Here is a 20,491-nt window from a genome sequence, read left to right on the forward strand (position 1 = left end):
CAGGTTAGAGCTGCTGCCTCCGTCAGCTCTGGGATATCCCAGGGGCTCCCAGGTATTTGTAGGGGTAAACATCTTAATATCCCCGCTATTGTGTCCTTAATATCTCCAATTTACAGCCCAGCTCGTTTGGTGTTTTGTACCCAGCGCTTTATTAGCTGTGCTTTGGCAGTGGGAGGAATCACTGCTTTAAAAAAATAATAATAATTAAAAAAAAGCAAATAAGGAGCAACTATATCTTATTTAAGCAATCCATTTGGAATAACCCTGAGAGATGCCAAGTGAGCAGCATCCCAGACTTTGTGCCAGGCCCTCCATAAAGCCTGGCTGCTGGGCTAGAATCCAACGATTCCACAGGCAGCTCCTGGTGGTCACCTCTGGGCCACGTTTTTGTGCTCCCTGAGCTAATTGCACCTGTTGCAGGAAAAAGCAGCACTGTTTGCAGGAGAAACGTGATCCCCCAAGCAGGTTGATGCTGTGTAATGAACTATCACCCTGCAGGGGGAATGGAAATAAAAGGGGGAAAGTGAAGGTAGGAACCCCAGGGCACTGGATTTCCCACCTGGCTGGATGAGGCTGGGTGTGGAGCTGGGTCATAATCCCCAGAAAAAAATGGGAATCCGCTCCCTGTGCCTGCTGCTTGGCAGGGGTTTCTGTGTTTGCACAGCTTTGGTGGGGTGTAAATACAGAAGTGGGTTGGAAAATGCATCATCGGATACAAATCGGATATACAAATAAATAAGCCCCGCCTTTCGTGATGTGTAAATACAGAAATCCACACAAATGGGTTGAAAAATGCATAATCAAATACAAATCGGATATACAAATAAATAACCCCCACTTTTGATGACGTGTAAATACAGAAATCCACACAAATGGGTTGAAAAATGCATAATCAAATGTACAAATAAATTATCCCCACCTTTCATGGTGTGTAAATACAGAAATCCACACAAATGGGTTGAAAAATGCATGGTCAAATGTACAAATAAATAATCCCCACCTTTCATGGTGTGTAAATACAGAAATCCACACAAATGGGTTGAAAAATGCATGGTCAAATGCAAATCAAGTGTACAAATAAATAACCCCCACCTTTCATGGTGATTAAATACAGAAATCCACACAAACAGGTGTAAAAATACATAATCAAATGTACAAATAAATTATCCCCACTTTTCATGATGTGTAAATACAGAAATCCACACAAATGGGTGGAAAAATGCATAATCAAATGTACAAATAAATAATCCACACCTTTCATGGTGATTAAATACAGAATTCCACACAAACAGACAGTTTGGAGCCCTACATGCCATAAGGGAGGGCTGGGAGGGAGGAAAAACCCAAAATTAATATTTTGGTTACTGTTAGGAACCCTGTCTCCCATCAGCACCTGATAAATTTAAGAAATACACTGAAAATCTTCACTCTGTGATAAAAGAGATAAAATACAATTCAATATTTCAACACTTCAAATAAAACAATCTTTCAATGTTTCAGATTAAACAATTCAGTATTTCAACATTTCAAATTAAACAATTCAGTTTTTCAACATTTCAAGTGAAACTAATATTTCAATGTTTCAAATTAAACAATTTCGTATTTCAACGTTTCAAATTAAACAATTCAGTATTTCAACATTTCAAATGAAACAATTTGATATTTCAGTGTTTCAGATGAAACAATTCAGTATTTCAACGTTTCAAATGAAACAATTCAGATTTTCAATGTTTCAAATTACACAATTCAGTTTTTCAACATTTCAAATCAACAAGCAGCTGTTTTGATACAAATATTTTGTTTTATCTCACAGCATGAAAAAGCAGCCAAAGGAAAGGCCAGCACCTGAAGATTTAATGGTGAGTGCAACCTCAATTTGGATTTTTCAGTGAATATTTTTTGGTCATTTACACAGAAATGTGTCTCTTTTTTTCCCAGCATTTTTCAGTGTGCTCAGTGTATTTCTCTCTAAACTCTTCCTGCTTGTGCAGCAATTCCATATTTGCACCCAAACTAAAGGTGGGATTTTGGTTCTGGTTTTGCTGTTACCTTCACTTGTGATTTGGGGAGTTCATTCAGAACTTTCACAGCCACTTTCGAGTCTCAATCAAAACCATTTTGATGCTTAATTCACATTTTTCTTCCAGTTTGGATGTCCAGGGATTACAGCTTCATGTAGGTCACTCCCTGTCAGCATTTGCCAGCCTGAACCTTCCCAAAAGTGAAGATTAAAAACAAGAGAGTGGGGTTAAAATGTGTATTTTAATGAAATGCAAGTTCACTGGTGGTCATGGAAAATGAAAATGGAAATGTAAAATGAAATCAGATTGGCTGCAGGAGAAGGAGAATATTTGGTGAGGTGTGTCCATGGAAGGGCTCTCAGCTTGGAATCTGAGCTCAGAGCCCGCTGCTTGTGCTGGAAATTGTCATTTTTCAATTATTAATTATTGCTATTTACAGCAATTTATGTAGATTCCCAAGCCCTCTGAATCGTGTCAGACACCTTTAATTTTTAAATGTTTAAAAATTTAAACTTTCCTTTATATTCTGCTTGCGGTAGCTCGAAAGCTTCTCTAAAATCATCATGATTCATTTGAAATGAAATGTGCATTTCAATATACATGTTTATTTGAAATTAATATACATCTGTGCATGAAATACACAGAGGTAATTGGAACTCAGGGATAATTGTAAGGGATTTTAACAGCATCAAGACAGTGGAGCATCCTCTCACTTCTTGCTTCCAAAAAAGAGAATATTCTCATTGCTTCTGTGAGAAAAAACAAGTTTTTCTGCTGTAGCTTTTCTCTGGTTAAAGGCTGATCTCTGAACACGCCCAGGGGCAGGTGTCTCACAATCCAGACCAGTTTCTTTCCTAATTAAACAAGTTTTTAACTGTGAATCTCACTTGAGGGATATCAACTCCACCAAAGCTGCGCTTGGAGCTGGGCACCTGCTTAAATACCTGGAACAAAACCTTAACATGTACAGAGCCCCCCCACTTTGGGTTTTCTCACAGCAAAGGCTGATTTTTGTCTTTTGGATGAACTTTTGATGGCAATTCTGGCAGTTTGTCACATGTGAGAAAACTTGGAGCGGGTTCTGCAGCCACATTCACTGTCGGAATCTGGGGTATTGATGATTCTGAGGTTGGAAAAGTCTCTGTCTGTCAGCCCCCTTGCCAAAGAAGAAATCATAATTAATCTGTGCTGGTTCCAAGGTTGTTTATTCTGTTTATCTCTCACATGTTCTGCTGCCCTGCCCAGCTCTGTCCTGCAGGGCAGCGTGTGGGGCTCTGCCCTCAGTGGGATGTGACAAACATTAAATACCAGAAACTCCCTGGGCTGGATTTTTTTATATATATATATATATATATATTTAATATATTACAATAATGTGCCAATATCTGTCACCTACGTTGAACAGTGTGCCCCCAGCCTAAACCCAGTCCCCAGTTTCTGATATATAATGTTACAAACATTATATACCACAAACTACCTGTGCTATATTTACAATAATGTGCCAATGTAACACCCCTCAGTGGGATGTGACAAACATTAAATACCAGAAACTCCCTGGGCTTTATTTACTATATTTTATTTTTTTTAAAATATATTTAATATATTACAAGAACGTGCCAATATCTGTCACCTACGTTGGACAGTGTGTCCCCAGCCGGAACCTCCAGAAGTGTCTGAGGGACGTTTGGAGTTCCGGCAGTGCGCCGCTCTGCCGCTCTGGCTGTAAAAACAATGGAATTATTCGGAAATTCCGGCGCCTCCAGGGGAAAAAATAGAAATAAAAAAGAAGCGTTGCTGCTTTTTAAACAATTTAATGCGGTTTTATTTTCCCCACCTCCTTTTTAGTCGGTTGGAAAGGAGCTTGCAAGAAAAAACAGGAGCTGTTTACTCCTTTGTACTATAGGGAATATATGTAATATTATATATATTTGTACTTTTATTTTTATATATAAATCTTAAAACATATTTTCATTCTTATCGCATATATCATATATCCTGTATCATATATAATATATATCTCATACATATCGTATATATCGTATATATCATATATATAATATATATCATATATATCATATATATCATATATATCATATATCATAGATAATTTATAATTAATTATATAGAGGATATATGTATTATAGGGGATATATGTAATATTATATATGATATTTTTACATTTTTATTCTTATATATAAATCTTAAATTGTATTTTTATTCTTACCTCATATCATATATCATATATATCATATATATCATATATATCATATATAATGATTTATAAGTATATAGAGGATATATGTATTATAGGGGATATATATAATATTATATATTATATTTTAATATTTTTATTCTTATATATAAATCTTAAATCATATTTATATTCTTACCTCATATATCATATATATCATATATCATATATAATGATTTATAATTATAGAGAGGATATATGCATTATAGAGGATATATGTAATATATATGATATTTTTATTCTTACATATAAATCTTAAATCATATTTTTGTTCTTATATTATATATCCTATATAATATATCATATAATATCATATAATATCTCATATATAATATCTCATATATAATTATTTATAATTAATTATGTAGAGGATATATGTATTATAGAGGATATATATAATATTTTATATGATATTTTTATATTTTAATTCTTATATCTAAATGTATATTTATAATTAATAGCTATATAATAGATCATGCTTTATATTATATCTTTATAATTGATGCTTATTTAATATATAATTTATTATTATTTCTAGAATATATAATTTATGGTTGTTTATAGAATATATAATTGTGATTATTTCTAGAATATATCTTTCTATATTTATTTTAATATTATATATTTATAGAGTCAAACTCTGTATATATTTGCTTTTCGCCAGTCTTCTCAAGGAAGGTTTAAGTCTGTTTTAACCCAGGGAAGGTTTGACTCCTGTTTAAACCCAAGGAAGGTTTAACTCCTATTTAAACCCACGGAAGGTTTAATTCCCTTTTAGGCCTAGGGAAGGTTTAAAATCCTGTTTAAACCCAGGGAAAGTTTAACTCCCATTTAAACCCAAGGTAGGTTTAACTCCTGTTTAAACCCAAGGAAGGTTTAATTCCCTTTTAGGCCTAGGGAAGGTTTAACTCCTGTTTAAACCCAGCGAAAGTTTAACTCCTGTTTAAACCCAGGGAAGGTTTAATTCCCTTTTAGGCCTAGGGAAGGTTTAAAATCCTGTTTAAACCCAGGGAAGGTTTAACTCCCATTTAAACCCAAGGTAGGTTTAACTCCTGTTTAAACCCACGGAAGGTTTAATTCCCTTTTAGGCCTAGGGAAGGTTTAAAATCCTGTTTAAACCCAGGGAAAGTTTAACTCCCATTTAAACCCAAGGTAGGTTTAACTCCTGTTTAAACCCAAGGAAGGTTTAATTCCCTTTTAGGCCTAGGGAAGGTTTAACTCCTGTTCAAACCCAGGGAAGGTTTAACTCCTGTTTAAACCCAAGGAAGGTTTAATTCCCATTTAGGCCTAGGGAAGGTTTAACTCCTGTTTAAACCCAAGGAAAGTTTAATTCCCTTTTAGGCCTAGGGAAGGTTTAACTCCTGTTCAAACCCAGGGAAGGTTTAACACCTGTTTAAACCCAAGGAAGGTTTAATTCCCTTTTAGGCCTAGGGAAGGTTTAAAATCCTGTTCAAACCCAGGGAAGGTTTAACTCCTGTTTAAACCCAAGGAAGGTTTAATTCCCATTTAGGCCTAGGGAAGTTTAAAATCCTGTTCACACCCAGGGAAGGTTTAACTCCTGTTCAAACCCAGGGAAGGTTTCATTCCCATTTAGGCCTAGGGAAGGTTTAACTCCTGTTTAAACCCAAGGAAGGTTTAACTCCTGTTCAAACCCAGGGAAGGTTTAACTCCTGCTGGTGCCCAGAGTCCAGGGAAGCAGCCAGGCTGGGGCTGTGCCTGTATTTATGGTCTTTTCCCCAAGCTTTCCATTCTAAGCTCTATTTAATGGAATCTATGCATAGTAAGCAATCAGGTCAGAGAGAAGCAGCATCCCCTGTTTGAGATCAATCGCTGGCTAATACTTTATCTAGGCCACTTTATTATCTCACGCTGCTTCCATTCCCATTCTCCTCCTCCTTTGTAGCGTGCACTTCAGCTGTGGTAAAACTACGCCTGGCATACATATTAAAAACATATACCCATTCTATCTGTATGTAAATGGGGGAGGCACAGCTGGATATTGCAGGAGTTTGATTTACTAATAGTTATTATCTGTTCTAGCTGTTCAGAGGCAGGGAGAGTTGCAGAGAACAAGCTAGCGCAGAAATTGCCTTTATGATATCACTGCCCTGCTTTGGTAATTGTTTAAAATCTCTTCTTTAGCTGCAGATTTTTGGGGTTTATTTTATTTTATTTTTTTTTGGGGAATTGCTGGAGTCTCTTGGTGAAGGGTTTTTTGTTGTTAGTGCAGAATTGAGCTCCTCCATGCTGGTTATTGGAACGAAAGGTGTTTATGTAAAAAAATTGTGTTTGGAGCAGCAAAAGTCAGGAATGGAGCAGTTATTCTGTTGTACTTTCCCGTGGAGGCATCAAAGCACAGGATTTCTTTAGGATTTCTCAAGGAAAAATTGGGCAGGGAGAGGATGCAGTCACCTTCTGCACTCCATTACTTTTGCACAGATCTAATGATTTTTCCTCAAGTTGTCAAATTTTCAACACAGCCAGGAGCTTTTCTCCTTCTTAAAATTTAAATTACTGGCATTTCCTGTGTCGATATTTTATCAATCTAAATTTTATCAATTTAAACATTGTGTGATAAATTGTACATCATCTGTATCAAAGCCACTGACATGCTGGAAAGCCTGTTCTCCTTTGGTATTTTATTTATTCCAATGCCTAATACAATTTTAAAATTTCCCATTCCTATGCATCCAGCAATGCGTCTCTCCATTCCAGGAATGGCTCTAGACCAGGCATCCTGATTTTATTGGCTGGAATGGGTATTTTTTTTTTCCCAGATAAACAGTTAGTTTGTGTATTTAAATGTCTTAAGACACGTGTCAAGATATTAGAGACTCTCAAAAATGCATTCTGGCTGCCTGCTCCTGCATCTCCAACTAGTACAACAAGGGAATTAAAAATAGGAGGTTTTAAGTAGATGGATTTTAAGTAGCTATATTTTATGTAGTTTTATTTCAGAGGGCCTGCACAGTAGCTAAACATATTTGCAGTTCATTGTGTTAAACCCCTGGTTTCAGCTCTCAGGAAATACTTCCATGGTTTAAACAAACAAATGGAGGATCAGCATAATCCTGCCTGGATTTTCATCTAAACCCCCGGAATAAAGCCAATAAAACACTGGTGCTTAGGTTTGTCAGTAAAAGGCTTTGCCCCAGTGGTATCACTGAGGAGGCGGGGCTGGGTTTTGGGTGATGATGATTTTTGGGATGGACCAGAGGGCTCTCAGCACTTTCCCTTGCACAAACACACCCCAGAGATCCTGTGGGATCAGCTTTGGAGATCCATGCTTGCTGTGAGCACCTCTCCAGATGTTTGGGCATCACGGCTGAATCACAACGAGCCACAAATTTGCCCTTTTTGGCTACTTTTTTTTATCCTGGGCCAGTGCAGGATCTCCCATCAGGGATGATAAGATTGTCTGTGCTTGGAGCAGTGAGGAATGGTTTTGTTTGCAGATGTTCAGCCTCTCCTCTGTCACAGCAATCCCAGTTATTCACTCCATGAGGAGGGAAGTTCTGACAGACACCAAACACAAGGAAAAGCCTCTCTCCCGGTTTCTCAAGGGAAAAAAGTACAGAGCCAAGTATTTTAGCTGTTGTAAATATAGAATTGTTTAGGTTGGGAAAGGTTTTTTAGCATCATCCAGTTCAGTCGTGAAATATATGTGATCAGTAGTAAACTGGGGCTTCAGGCTCTCAGTTCAGACATGCAAAGGATGAGGAGTTCTGGATCAAATCCTGGATACACTGAAGACAAATCAAAATTTATATTGAGGCAAGGATTTCACAGCAGGGCTCAGGATGCTCCTGTCACTGGGTGTTCAACTTCTTCCTTGCTCAAGGTAGCTGAAGAGGAAAAAAATCTGTGTTTCTTCAGGTGGTAGCATTGCTCACTGAGCTGAAATTGGGAAAGGTGGGTCAGGGATATTTCCCCCTCTGTCTTTCAAAAAACAACAACAAAAAAAAAGGGGGGGAAAGCCATCTCTGTCCTTGGGGGTGTGAGAAACTTGAGGAATCTGTGCTACTTGAGAAATCAGCTCCTGAAATGGAGCCATCCATTCCCTCAGTGTCACTAAATCCAGCAATCACCCAAGAGCAGGATGGTGACAGGGTTAAGTGGTGATGCCTTCATTCCCTGCCTGCTGCAGCCGTGGCTGTGGGATTACCCAGCTCCTCCAGCAAAGGGGAATATCTGGGAATATCTGGGAGTAATATCTGGGAATAATATCTGGGAATAAATGGGGATATTCCCCTCCTAGCATGCCCTAGAGCTGCACAAAACAGCAGCACTTCCCTGTGAAATGTGAAAAGGAAAAACTCGAGTTGGCTCAAAGAGGTGTTGAAAATCTAAGGAAATTGGACAAAAACAAATTGGCAGCAGCTTAGAGGGATACAGTTCATATTTTTTGGTTACTTGAGTCTCCTGGGCTTTGCAGTTTAATTTGAGCAAATGTTTCATTTGGCACTGCTGGTTGTTCAGTAGTTCTCCAGGCACAAGGACAAATATTTACATCTCACTCATTTTGGTAGCAGAATTGCAAATCTTTCAGTTACTGGATACTGAGAAGTTGTGCACTTGCCTTGTTGATACTTGATGTCAGCTGTCTTCCTTACGTATTTATTTGGAAAAATTGAGGGAAAAAAATCTGTTAGCAGTTCCAAAATAGGACCCATATCTTTAAATCCCAGAATACTCTCTATTCGTTCCAAATCCATCAAGGAATTTGCTGTAACAGGCAACTGTTGAAATCCACATACAGTTTTTATTTGTGCAATGAAATTGGCATTTTTTAAATGTATTCAGACACTCTGCATAGATTAAAATGGTTGGTACTTGTGCAGTACCAGCTACATGCGGGTCTCTAGTCCAATTAGCACCTCAGGACACTCCTGCAGTATTAAATAAGAGTAATAATTGCCTATGAATAAGCAGAGTATAAAGCAGGAGATAGAGATATGGCTTCTTAGTGACCTGTGTGTATTATGCCTCAAATCCCTTAATCAGATTTGTGCCGCTTGATTCTTCCATCTGCAGAAATTCAGCTGGAGGATCAGGGCCTGAAGTAGTAAAAAAAATCAATTAATACGACTTTCTAATTTGTGCAGTTGACAAAAAAAAAATAAAAAAAAAAAAAGGGGGGGGGGGGTGGGAACGCATATAAATAAGGGGACATTTTTCTCCTGAAGAGGACCCGTGCTGAAAGATTTTTTAATTGGATTTTCATTGTGATTGACGGCGCTTGAGGATGACAGTAACTTTATTTGGCTGGACTGTTAGAGCCCCCTTGTTCCGGGTGGGTTTTTTTCCCTTTTTTCCCCCATCAAAAGGCTTTTTTTCCCCCAGCGGAGAGGCAGAGTTTGTGAAAGAGCCTTTTAGCACCTTTGTCACCGCCATCCCTGGCGACACTGGGCCCAGCTGGTTGCGGGGCTCCAAATGCTCCTCTCACAAAGAGAAATCTCCCTGGCCTCCATCATCTGAAGAGCTCCAGAAACCTGTTGAGGATTAGAAAGTAGCTCGAGATGTGAAATGAGTGTTCAGTATTAGTAACCGGGAGATTAGGGCCCCGGGGACAACGGGAGATAAACAACCGCAATTAAGGCAAATCTGCCAGAGTAAACAAAATTGAGCAGAAACAGATGCCCTCGCCATTTTGGGGGGATTGATTGGAGGGCACCGAGGAATCGATTTTTGTCTTGTTTACACTTCCAAACCCCGGTGATAAACTGGGAGGCTAAATATTTCATAGCGCCTGATTTTAGTTAATTTTTCTCGGCTCCTCACAGTGACCGGCCCGGCCTCGCTCAGCCTTCACAGGGAGCAGCTAATTGCCTATGAAGGGCCCCTGTGTTTAAATGGGCTTGACAGGAATTTAAATTTTGTTTCAATCAACCTCTGTGCTCACAGCCTGCTCCAGTTTCTAATTTTTAAATTAAACATGATTTCTTTTTTATTTATTTTCCTTTTCTTCTTGTTGTTTTTTAAGCCGCGGCTTCCCCTCCGGGGCTGGCTGCTGCCACTCCCAGCCAGGGCAGAGCTCAGAGCGCTTTATTCAGGTTAAAAAAAAAAAACCCAAAAATCCATCCCTGGTAAAGTTCATTGTCCCATCAGTGTGCATCTGCCTGCTCGGATTTGACGGGAGATGCTGGGGGAACACTCGGGGGTGTAAATCTCTGTGCCTGCTGGGCTGGGGGAGCCGGGTTTGCACCAGGGAAAGGTGGAATTTTAATCCACCTCTGGATTAAAACACAGCTCTGAGCGTGGAAATGCTGCTGGTGGCCTCGGTGCTTGTTCAGTGACCTTGGGAGAGATTCAAAGGAATTGCTATTTTTTTTTTTCCCCCCAAGCCAACTAGTGGTGATGTATTTTGCTCTCTCTGTGTTTTCAGCAGGGCTCTGTGTGTTTATTCCGGCATTGTTTCACACCTGAGCTTTCTCTGCTCCTCGAACGAAGGGATTTGGAGGCGCCTTCACCTCCATCATTAAATACTTTATATTATAGAGTCCCTTCACAAACACGGGGATGGCATTTTGCACTCCGTGCAGGCACCGTGTAGCCATGGAATGCAGGATGATCGTAGTGGCACTTCTAAAAACAACTTGTTCATTTGCAGAAGCTTCATCACAAAAATGCTAACGAAGTACGAGCTGTTCCATTCTCCCTTTTTGCTTCCAGCCACATCGTTTTCAGGGTGTTTTTTGCTTTTGTTAATTGTTGTTATTTGTGCGTGCACGCAACACAGCGTTTTCTTCTCCAAGGTTTGGGTGAAAAACATTTAGGAGATTGTTTCAGTATACTTCAGCTTACTAATTTGCTTAGCAAAAATTTTTTTTTCCCAGTAGAAAAACTTGGGGAAAACAGTTGTTTTCTTCACCCTTCCCCCAGAGTCTAGGGGGACATTTAGTCCTTATTTGAAGGGAATTCTGTATCAGCTCTGAATTCCTGACAAGCTCTCTTTGGTGTCACCGAGGCCAGTCTGTGTTGGAGCTGAGGGCACTTCTGCAGGTGCAGCTCCATCAGAGTTCAGGTCAGTGAACTTTCTGGTGTGAATCTCTGCTCTTTCTGAGCCCCCACGCTCTCATTCTCATCCCAGCCGGGTCTTGAAGCTCACAAATTGAATCCATTTCAAATGAAGCCCCACCAGAAGATGTGCTCCAGGCACACACCTAATGAGCTCCGGCTACTAATGGGCGCTGAGGCCACAGACCAGAGCAGAGCTGGGCAAAAGTCAAACCTCTTCCATCCCCAAAATGTTGCACCGAGCGTTTCACTCGGCAGAGCTGCTTCTGTTGTCGACAGCTTGCTAATGTTGACAGACTCCATCAGCCTTGGGCCACTCTCCCCATTCCTCCTCTGCAGCTCTCCTTAACCTCAGCAGCGCTTGCAGAAGTAAACTCCAATTAGATTTCGCTTGCTTTAGTTTGTTTTAAGAGTTTTTAAGAGAAAACACACACAAAAAGTGAAGTACCTTTGCTGGGAGCTGGCTCGTTTGGAGCCGAGCAGAGCGAGGAGTGCCAAGGACAGTTAGTGCTTTAACAACAAATATCAAAAGCAAAGCTGCCGTGGAAAGAATGATCTGCAGATGGGCAGATAGATTCCTCTGTGCCACAGCCAAACCCTAAATAAACCCTGCAGTAAATTTCAGACCGGTCTTTGCCACAGGAAGGGAAGAAACAGCAGAACCAGGGTCCTGCAGGAGGAGGGGTTGAGGAGTTTGAGGTCAAGTCCAGCTGTGGAGTGGAGCTGCCCCGATTCCTGCTGTTCTCACCTGAAGAATTCCCTCTTGACCCTTTGTCTGGTGATGAGTTGCCAGCTTGGACACATCCGTGAAGTGCAGGAGTGGTCTCTGAGATGTGGTTTGGGGTCACCAGCTGTCCAAAGCTTGGGAAAAGAACACTTTCTTCATGCTGAAGAATCTGTGTTGCTGTTTAAAAATGGAAATCTGGGTGAGGTGTGTAGACAGCTGCTGTTCAGGTTAAGGTGTTGAGGTCACAGTCAAAGTGTTGTTCCCCTTGGTCCATCCGTCAGGCCTGGGGACTGTTGTTCTTTGAAGACAAATTCTGAAAATTGCAGGAGACTTTTGGTGCCTCAAGAAAACGAAGCCAGCTAAAAATTGCTTGCAATTAACTTTATCATATAAAAGGAAAAACGAATTGGTGAAAGCCAATCTGCAAATAGATAAATAATAGGGGACAAAAGTACTTCTCAAAAAAAAAAAAAAAAAAAAAAGGAAGAAGTATAACCCCAGGGCTTCAGTGCTTAGTTGTGTTATCCATTTATCTTTGTTTTGCATCATCTTTTCACTGTCTCACGTATCATCAGAGGGATAAAATCATTAGTGTGCTAATCTAGGTAGCCATAGTTCTAAGGCTGACCTAGGCTAATCTGCCTTTGCAATTTCAAGAACTATGTTTGACTCCTCTGAAAGTAACCTTAAATTGTAGTCTTGTAAGAATTCCAGAGCTGTATCCTTCACTCCTTCTCCTAATGAGGTTATGACCAAATGCTCATTATAATTGCTTTAGACTCCTTTTAATTTTCAAGCTTATTAATCATAAGAAGAGTTATTTAAAATTGCATAAATTAATCTTAGATTAAAAGCCCATCAAAGCCTCGAAACAATTAAGAATAAGTAGGATTTCCCTGGGGCAGCAAGTTTTATTTTAATAGTGTAGTCAGGTGGATATCAGAACATTGAAGTATGGTAGTGATTAATGTATGCAAAATTTAAATGAGAGTTTTTAAATGGCAAATCTAAATCACATATTGACCTAACTGTAGGCTTTAACTGCATTGTCTGTCATATATTTAAACTGTTTAGTAATCAACGTTTTAATTACAGTGTATGTTAGGGAGGCCGTGCAACAAACAAAAGTCCCGAGTGGAGCTGCTCAGCAGGCTGGGCTCTGCTCCCAGCCGAGGGGCGAGCGAGGAGCAGAAATTTGCAGGAAAACATCCAGATTTGCTTTTCCCTGGGGATGTGTTCCTGCTCCTGCCTCATCCCCAGCCAGAAAACGCCACTGGGAGTGCTCAAGGTGGGCTTGGAGCACCCTGGGGTGCTGGGAGGTGTCCCAGCCCGGGGCAGGGGAGGACTTGGGGGGGTTTTAAGCTCCATCCGTGCCTGGGGGATGGCTGATTCTGTGATTCCTGATTCTGTGATTCCTGATTCTGTGATTCCCTGATTTCACCCCTGCTCTGGGTGTTGTCTGCAGCACCCAGCTGAGCACAGCCCTGGGGTGCTGGAGCCTCTCAGCGCAGCCCTTGCCCTCAATAGGCTGAGGACAGAGCAGGGAGAGAGAACTGGGCCAGCAAACCTCGCTCCCAGCTCAGGCACAGCCCTGCAGGGCCCAGCCAGGAGCTGCAGCTTTAGGGTTAAGCTCAGCCTGTGATCTGCAATCCACCTTGGAAGAGACCAGGAGGATGCAGCCGACCTTGCTGCAGCTCTGGGACGCTGGGGACACTCTTGGCAGACACACAGACGGAGCCTCCCTGTCCCTGCCCTTCCAAGCACTTCACGTGCTCACACTTTTCTTAAAAGGGTTTTAAAAAAAAGCCCAAAGTTTCAAAAGGAAAACAAGTGATGGAGCAGCTGGATCACACAGATGGAGCCTCCCTGTCCTTGCTCTTCCAAGCACTTTGGGTGCTCACAGTTAAAAGGGTTTAAAAAAAACCCCCAAAATTTCAAAAGGAAAACAAGTGATGGAGCAGCTGGATCACACAGACTGAGCCTCCCTGTCCTTGCTCTTCCAAGCACTTCACGTGCTCACACTTTTCTTAAAAGGGTTTAAAAAAAAAACCCCAAAATTTCAAAAGGAAAACAAGAGATGGAGCAGCTGCATCACACTTGACGTGTCCTGCAGGGCCCTTTCACCCGTGGCTACGTTCTGTGTCTCCGTGGATTCTCCTGTGCTCAGGCTTCAGAATTTTTAGCCCACTCAAGCCTTGGAAGCTGCGTGGAGCATCCCCTGAGGATGCCCTGCCACCTTCTGTGCCTGTGAATTGACAATGTTTTGGGAGTCTGCAGTGAGAGAATTGGCCTGAGGATTCCTCGCTGCTATTCCTGGCTGTGGGAGCCGCAGTTGGATACTGTGGATAGCTGGCACAGATAATTAGCACAGCTTTTAGTGTGGCTTGTCCTTGGAGGCAGCAGCTCGAGGTGGAAAATCCTCCAGCACCAAGGCAGGGCTGCAGGGATGAAATCCTAACACGTGCTGAGGGCACTGCAGGGGGACCTGGGGTCAGGTCAGGGTGGTTTGGGTTGCTCAGAATTTGGTGTTTCCAGGAGTTCTGGGAACTATTTGAGTTGCTCAGCACTTGGTGTTTCAGGGGGTTCTGAGAAGCTGGTGCAGCTCCAGAGCTGAGCTTTGTGTTCTTCCTGTTGGAGGTGGGATTTGTCCCCCGTTAAACATGAGGATGGGCAGGGATCTCCCCTCAAATCCATGCCCTGAGTTCATCCCAGAGCTGTGCACAGCACGGGCACCTCAGGAGCAATGGGAGAACCAACTGGGATGTGCTGTTGGACAGCCAAGTTGGAATTTTTTGGAGCTGGAGGGATGAGCTGCCAGCCAGGCTTTCCTGATTTAACATTTGCTCCATGGCTTTCCTTGGAGCAGAGCACCTGGAGTGGGGGAAGGCATGGAGCATCCCAGCTGCTCTGGGAGCAGCAGGGATTTGGTGGTTTGCTCATGGAGCTGGTGCTGGCAGGGCTGGAATTCTGCTGAGGGGCTGGAATTCTGCTCAGGTGAAACGGGTGCAGGGACAAACCAGATCCCAACAGAGAGTTGGGTCAGAGGATGCTCTCCCCATTCCCAGCTCCCAGTGCCAGGGAGGAATTAGGGAATTCCAGGCAGGGAAAGGGAGCAGGCTTCCAGCTTGCACTCTGTTCTTTCCAGGGGCTGCATTCTGTGCAGGAAAAGCTGCATCTGCTGCATTCAGAGCATGCCAACACCACCCAATAAACTGCTGCATCTTCCTCATCCCCCCCTTTGAAAACCTGCAAGTTAAGCAGCGAGCGAGCTTCCCTCAGAGCAGCCTGCAGCCAGCAGTAATATTTATTTTCTCTATTTGTTTTAAGCCTGGGAAGACTGTGGCTTCCTGCACACTGTCCTGATGGAGCCCTGCCCAGCGAGCGTGCAATGCCCCCAGCCCTAATGTGCCATTAATGATAGGTTAATGTACAGTATAATGTTTTTTGGACTATGGGTTCATTACACTTCTGAGTGCAAGGTCCTTCTGCAGAGCGCCCAAGGTCCCATTGCATTATATCATGCAATAAAAATACCCTTTTCATATCACACACTAATAAACTGTATTTGAAATGCTGTCTGAGGGCACGGCCATTGTCTTGATAGGCTGTGGCTGCAACAGTTGGGATCTTTTTTATTGTGGTTTTTTTTTTGTTGTGTTGAGTCCAGAATTTTTTTAATGGAAGGCGTGATTTGTCTGCACTGCTTGGTGAGAAATGGAGTTCAACCCTGGAAAAATAAATGTTAGAAGGGTGGCACCAATGCAGTGCCACTCGTTTCCCAACCTTCCTTGCATAAGCGTGAGGAATTTTATTATCATTTTTAATTGGCTGCCCTCCCCAGTCAGCCTCCCACTGTGCCAGGGGAATAAAAGGAGGTGCTGGAGTGGGTTGGGTCTCATGTTCTCCCCCCGTTTGGGATTCAGGTTCCTCCCATGTTCTGAGCACCACCCTGGGGAGGAAAATCTCTCCTTTCTGGTGATTTCCAAGGAGATCTGTGGCTGGCTGGCATTTCACACTGGGGATGTCCTTTGTCACCACTGCAGGCTGGTGGCTGCCTGTTCCAGGGACCTCTGGAGCAGGCTCACACGAGTGCTCTGGAATCCCAGGCATCGCATGGGGGGATTGTTCATGGCCTGCCTGTCCCTTGGCATTGCTCTGGACCTCCCTGGAGCTCTCCAGACACAAACATTTCATGGCCACAGGATCCTGGTTGTGGGAGAGGCTCTCCTGAAGCTCTGCCCTTCCCTGGGTTTGTGTGTGAGAGGCAGTGGAAGTTGTTACCTGTGCTTTAGGCTGGACAGCTGAAGGGATTTGGGGCTGTGGGTGATGATTTTGTATCCCAGAGGGGATTCCACCCACCTGGAGCAGAGCTGCACTCTCCAGGTGGGCACGTGGAGCTGGAAAAGTCCCATAGAGCTGCAGCCCTGCCCAGGCCTGTGGCAATAAGCTCAGGGCGGGTTATTATCAGAAAAAAAGATATTTTTTTTGTTTGTTTTAGGCCAGAGGAGAAGGCCATGAGAGCAAATTCCTGAATTTTAGGGGTAGATAAAATGATAGAACTTTTACCCTTGAATAATGGCCATTTAATTGACTGGGCTAAATGATTGATGGCTGGTGAGCCCTGAGTGGAATTACCAGGGCTCTGTGTTCAGGGGGGCACTGCCCTTTTAATTTCCTGTCAGGTATTTAAATCCTTCACCTCCCCCTCTGCCAGGAGCTCCCCTGTGAAAGAGTTAAACCTGTCTGATGGGACACTGCAGCTCGAGAAACGTACCCTTTATCAAGAGAACCAGAAGAGACAAGTTCATTTAAAAAGCCTGGTTTGTCATTGTTTATCTCATTTTCGGGGTTGACACACAAAATTAGGCTGCCTGACACTCACTTGGGGCCAGCCCTGGCCCTGTCCTGCCTGACCTCTGCAGCTCCAGCCTCTCCAGCAGCCACTTCCCATCCCCTGCAGGATTCCCAGCACATCCCACTGAGCCAGGCACGGCACACCAGTACCAAACCAGTAAGAAAAACCAGCTGGGTGCTGATTCTCAGCACCTTTCCCCCTGGCTCTGCTGTGTCCAGGTATTTTTAAGGCTAAATATTTAAAAAGCTCTTTCCCTTTAGGTATTTTTAAGGCTGAACATCTGAAAATTGGGAAGGAGGTGGTTATTGCACACCAGTACTAAATCAGTAAGAAAAACCAGTTTGGTGATGATTCTCAACATCTTTTTCCCCTGGCTGCGCTCTTTCCAGGTAGTTTTAAGGCTGAACATTTAAAAATTGGGAAGGAGGTGGTTATTGCACACCAGTACCAGCCAGCCAGAAAAACCAGTTGGGTGCTGATTCTCAGCACCTTTCCCCCTGGCTCTGCTGTGTCCAGGAATTTTTAAGGTGTCCAGGAATTTTTAAGGCTAAATATTTAAATATATCTTTCCCTTTAGGTATTTTTAAGGCTGAACGTTTAAAAAATGGGAAGGACGTGGTTGTTGCACATCAGTACTAGACCAGTAAGAAAAACCAGTTTGGTGCTGGATTTTCTACCTCTCTCCTGCTGGCTTTGCTGAGTTCAAGGTATTTTTAAGGCTGAACATTTAAAAATTGGGAAGGACACGGTTATTGCACACCGGTACTAAACCAGTAAGAAAAACCAGTTTGGTGCTGGATTTTCTACATCTCTCCTGATGGCTGTGCTCTTTCCAGGAATTTTTAAGGCTAAATATTTAAAAAGCTCTTTCCCTCCAGGTATTTTTAAGGCTGAACATCTGAAAATTGGGAAGGAGGTGGTTATTGCGCACCAGTATTAAACCAGTAAGCAAAACCAGTTTGGTGCTGATTTTCAACCTCTTTCCCTCTGGCTGTGCCGTGTCCAGGTGTTTTTAAGGCTCAGTATTTTAAAATTGGGAAGGAGGTGTTATTGTTTTGTTGTGTGTAGGAGTCTGGGGAAATCTGAAATACACAGGGATGGCATCATGTGTCCCCAAAAATAAAGCTGACAGGGGAACCTCACCAGAGCTGGAACTGATCCCTGCAACAGAAAATGCATCTCAAGCTTCCACATATTTACCTTTTCTCAGTGTTCTTTGCAGAAAATCCCTGCAGGAATATTTAAGCCTGGCTTTGGGTGAGAACATAATAAATAATAAATAATTGCGCCCTCCTGGAGTCAGGGCTGGGACTTGTGTTTGTGGCATTTATTGACTCTTGGGGCTCCTCTCTGAGGTGTCAGCTCTGTCCTGCTGCATTTCTGCTTTGGTGGTTTGGGTTTTTATTTGGGTTTTTATTTGGGGTTTTATTTGGGTTTTTCCCTTGTTCTTCCTTCCCTCCCTGCCTCAGCTCCCTCTCTCCCCCATCCTTGGGGGGATCTCCAGTTTCAGGCACTGCTTGCTGAGCTCTGGGTCATGGCTGCAATGCTCAGGGTGCCTGAAAAGGGGGAATGTGGGACTGGGTGCTGCATAATTGCAAAATTATAGAGGGCAGGGTGAATTTAGGAAGAGATTTCATAAGGGAGAGAAAACCACCGCAGCTGCAGTGCTGGAGACCTTGGAGGAAAACTCCAATAATTCCCTGAGACATTCTGGGTGCTGAGCCAACTGCAAGTGCCACTTTTGGAGTTTTGTGCTGGTTTTCACTCCAGATCTTGCTGCAAAAAGTCAAGGCCAGGTTTGATGGACTCCTGCATTACCCCCAGCTCTGTGGGGCTCTGGGATAAATGGTTTTATTGCCGTTGCAGGTGCTGCTGAGCGAGTATTAAAAGCAGCAGAGTGGGTTTGGAAGTAGATTTTGGCACATCCTTTTGGCACTGGATATCTTTGGGCCACTTGTGGGTTTTGGTGCCTGACCTGAAAATGCTGCAGGTTGTCCACCAGGATTTGCAAAGATGGGTCCTGCTGAGTTTTGGTGGAAATCTCTGTTCTCCCATTCTCAGTTTCAAAGCAAACAGCTCAGAAAAATCAGCCACCAGATTCTGAAGAAACACCTTCTAGTGGAAACATCCCTCCAGCCTGAGAAAAATCCTCGCTGGAGCAGGACAGTAAAAACATGGGAAATCTGAAGAGTAATTTCAAATTAAACTTATTCCTAGGGAGAAAAGTGTGGAAACCCCCAGGCTTTGATGGAATACCCTCAGGAAACAAAGCAAACAGGCTGACCAGTGTGCAGAGCTGGGGTCTCAGAGCTGAAATGTCATTTGGAGCAGCCTCAATGCAGGGATATCCTGGGGTCTCTCCATGCTCAAGGGGAAGGGTCTGGCTGGAATATTTGGGATTGATTGCCCCAGTGCCTCTCTCTGCCCTGTCTGTGCCTCCTGATTGTTCTCTCCTGCTTCTCTCTGGTGTCCTTGGCTGTTTTGTTGAAGAGGTGGGACAGCTGCTTCTAGGCTATGTTGGAGATAAAAGCATTTATCTTATTCCTGCACTTTCTCACCCAAAAACACCCCAGTGCTGGGCAGAGCTGGGGTCATCCTGTCACTCCCTGCCTTGTCCAGAGCCCCTGTCCAGCACTCCTGGATCCCCTCGAGGCTCTGGAAGGTCACATGAAGGATGGATGCATGGGGGACTGTTAAAGAGAGGAATTTTAGGGCGTCACACACATTTACAAGCAGATTAACGGGGTTTTTTGGGGGGATTTTTACCCAAACACCATTCAGCAAATGCTCAGCTATCCTGGAAAGGGGCTGCTGAAAACACAAGGAGCAAACGGGACAACCGAACCAAAAAGAGCATTCCCAAAGTGTCAGAATCTGAGGTATTGATCATTCTGAGATTGTAAAAGTCTCTGTCAGCCCCCTTGCCAAAGAAGAAATCATAATTCCTCTGTGCTGGTTCAAGGTTGTTTATTCTGTTGATCTCTCAGATGTTCTGCTGCCCTGCCCAGCTCTGTCCTGCAGGGCAGCGTGTGGGGCTCTGCCCTCAGTGGGATGTGACAAACATTAAATACCAGAAACTCCCTGGGCTGGATTTACAAGAACGTGCCAATATCTGTCACCTACGTTGGACAGTGTGTCCCCAGCCTGAACCAACAGAAAAATGCCAACACCACAGTGACACATGGGGGGCATGAAGAAGGAGAAAAAGGACAAGGCACACCCAATTTCCTCCAGCTTGTCCCCTTTGGACCCCTAATCTAGAATCCTAAAATTTTACTTTTGCACCCGTGCCACACTTAATTATTACTGATATCAAACACTCAGAGCTGGTAATTGATCCTGTGAGATTGAAAACTCTTTTCCATGGACAGAGATCACAGCCAGTGTCTCTGGGGGCTCTGTCCAGGGGGTTCTGAGCCCTGCCAGGGTCCCAGGGCAGCCAGGGGGAATTATTTGGATTCCCACACCGAAGAGCCTGGGCTGCCTCCCCCTGCTCGGAACAGGCTGGACCCACGGGGGATTGCTCTGTGGGTTTGCTGCAGAAGGGCTGTGTTGGTGTTGGTGTTTTGTGTTTTGTGTTTGTATTTGTGTTTGTATTTGTGTTTCTGTCCCCTCTGCAG

General features: G+C 43.1%; 1 protein-coding gene and 1 long non-coding RNA gene across 6 annotated transcripts in view; both read left to right on the forward strand.

Moving 5' to 3' along the window:
• MAP2K5 (mitogen-activated protein kinase kinase 5) overlaps positions 1-20,491 on the forward strand; it is a 140,684-nt gene that overhangs the window by 118,761 nt on the left and 1,432 nt on the right. For 3 of the 5 annotated variants that reach the window (XM_085589037.1, XM_085589038.1, XM_085589042.1), the window contains 2 exons: positions 1,814-1,859; positions 13,112-20,485. In XM_085589037.1, coding sequence (XP_085445163.1) covers positions 1,814-1,859; positions 13,112-13,405 — 340 coding nt within the window. In that variant the 3' untranslated portion in view covers positions 13,406-20,485. Of the gene's footprint in view, positions 1-1,813; positions 1,860-13,111; positions 20,486-20,491 lie in introns of those variants that run through there. The other 2 variants (XM_031505717.3, XM_085589039.1) reach the window with 1 other exon arrangement.
• On the forward strand, positions 1,866-11,946 carry LOC146766558 (uncharacterized). The gene is made up of 2 exons (XR_014957723.1): positions 1,866-5,624; positions 5,738-11,946. It is a non-coding gene; the product is annotated as an uncharacterized LOC146766558 (long non-coding RNA).

Source organism: Lonchura striata, chromosome 10, assembly GCF_050655825.1.
Source record: "Lonchura striata isolate lonStrDom1 chromosome 10, ASM5065582v1, whole genome shotgun sequence".
In the NCBI taxonomy this organism is placed as follows: Eukaryota; Metazoa; Chordata; class Aves; order Passeriformes; family Estrildidae; genus Lonchura; species Lonchura striata.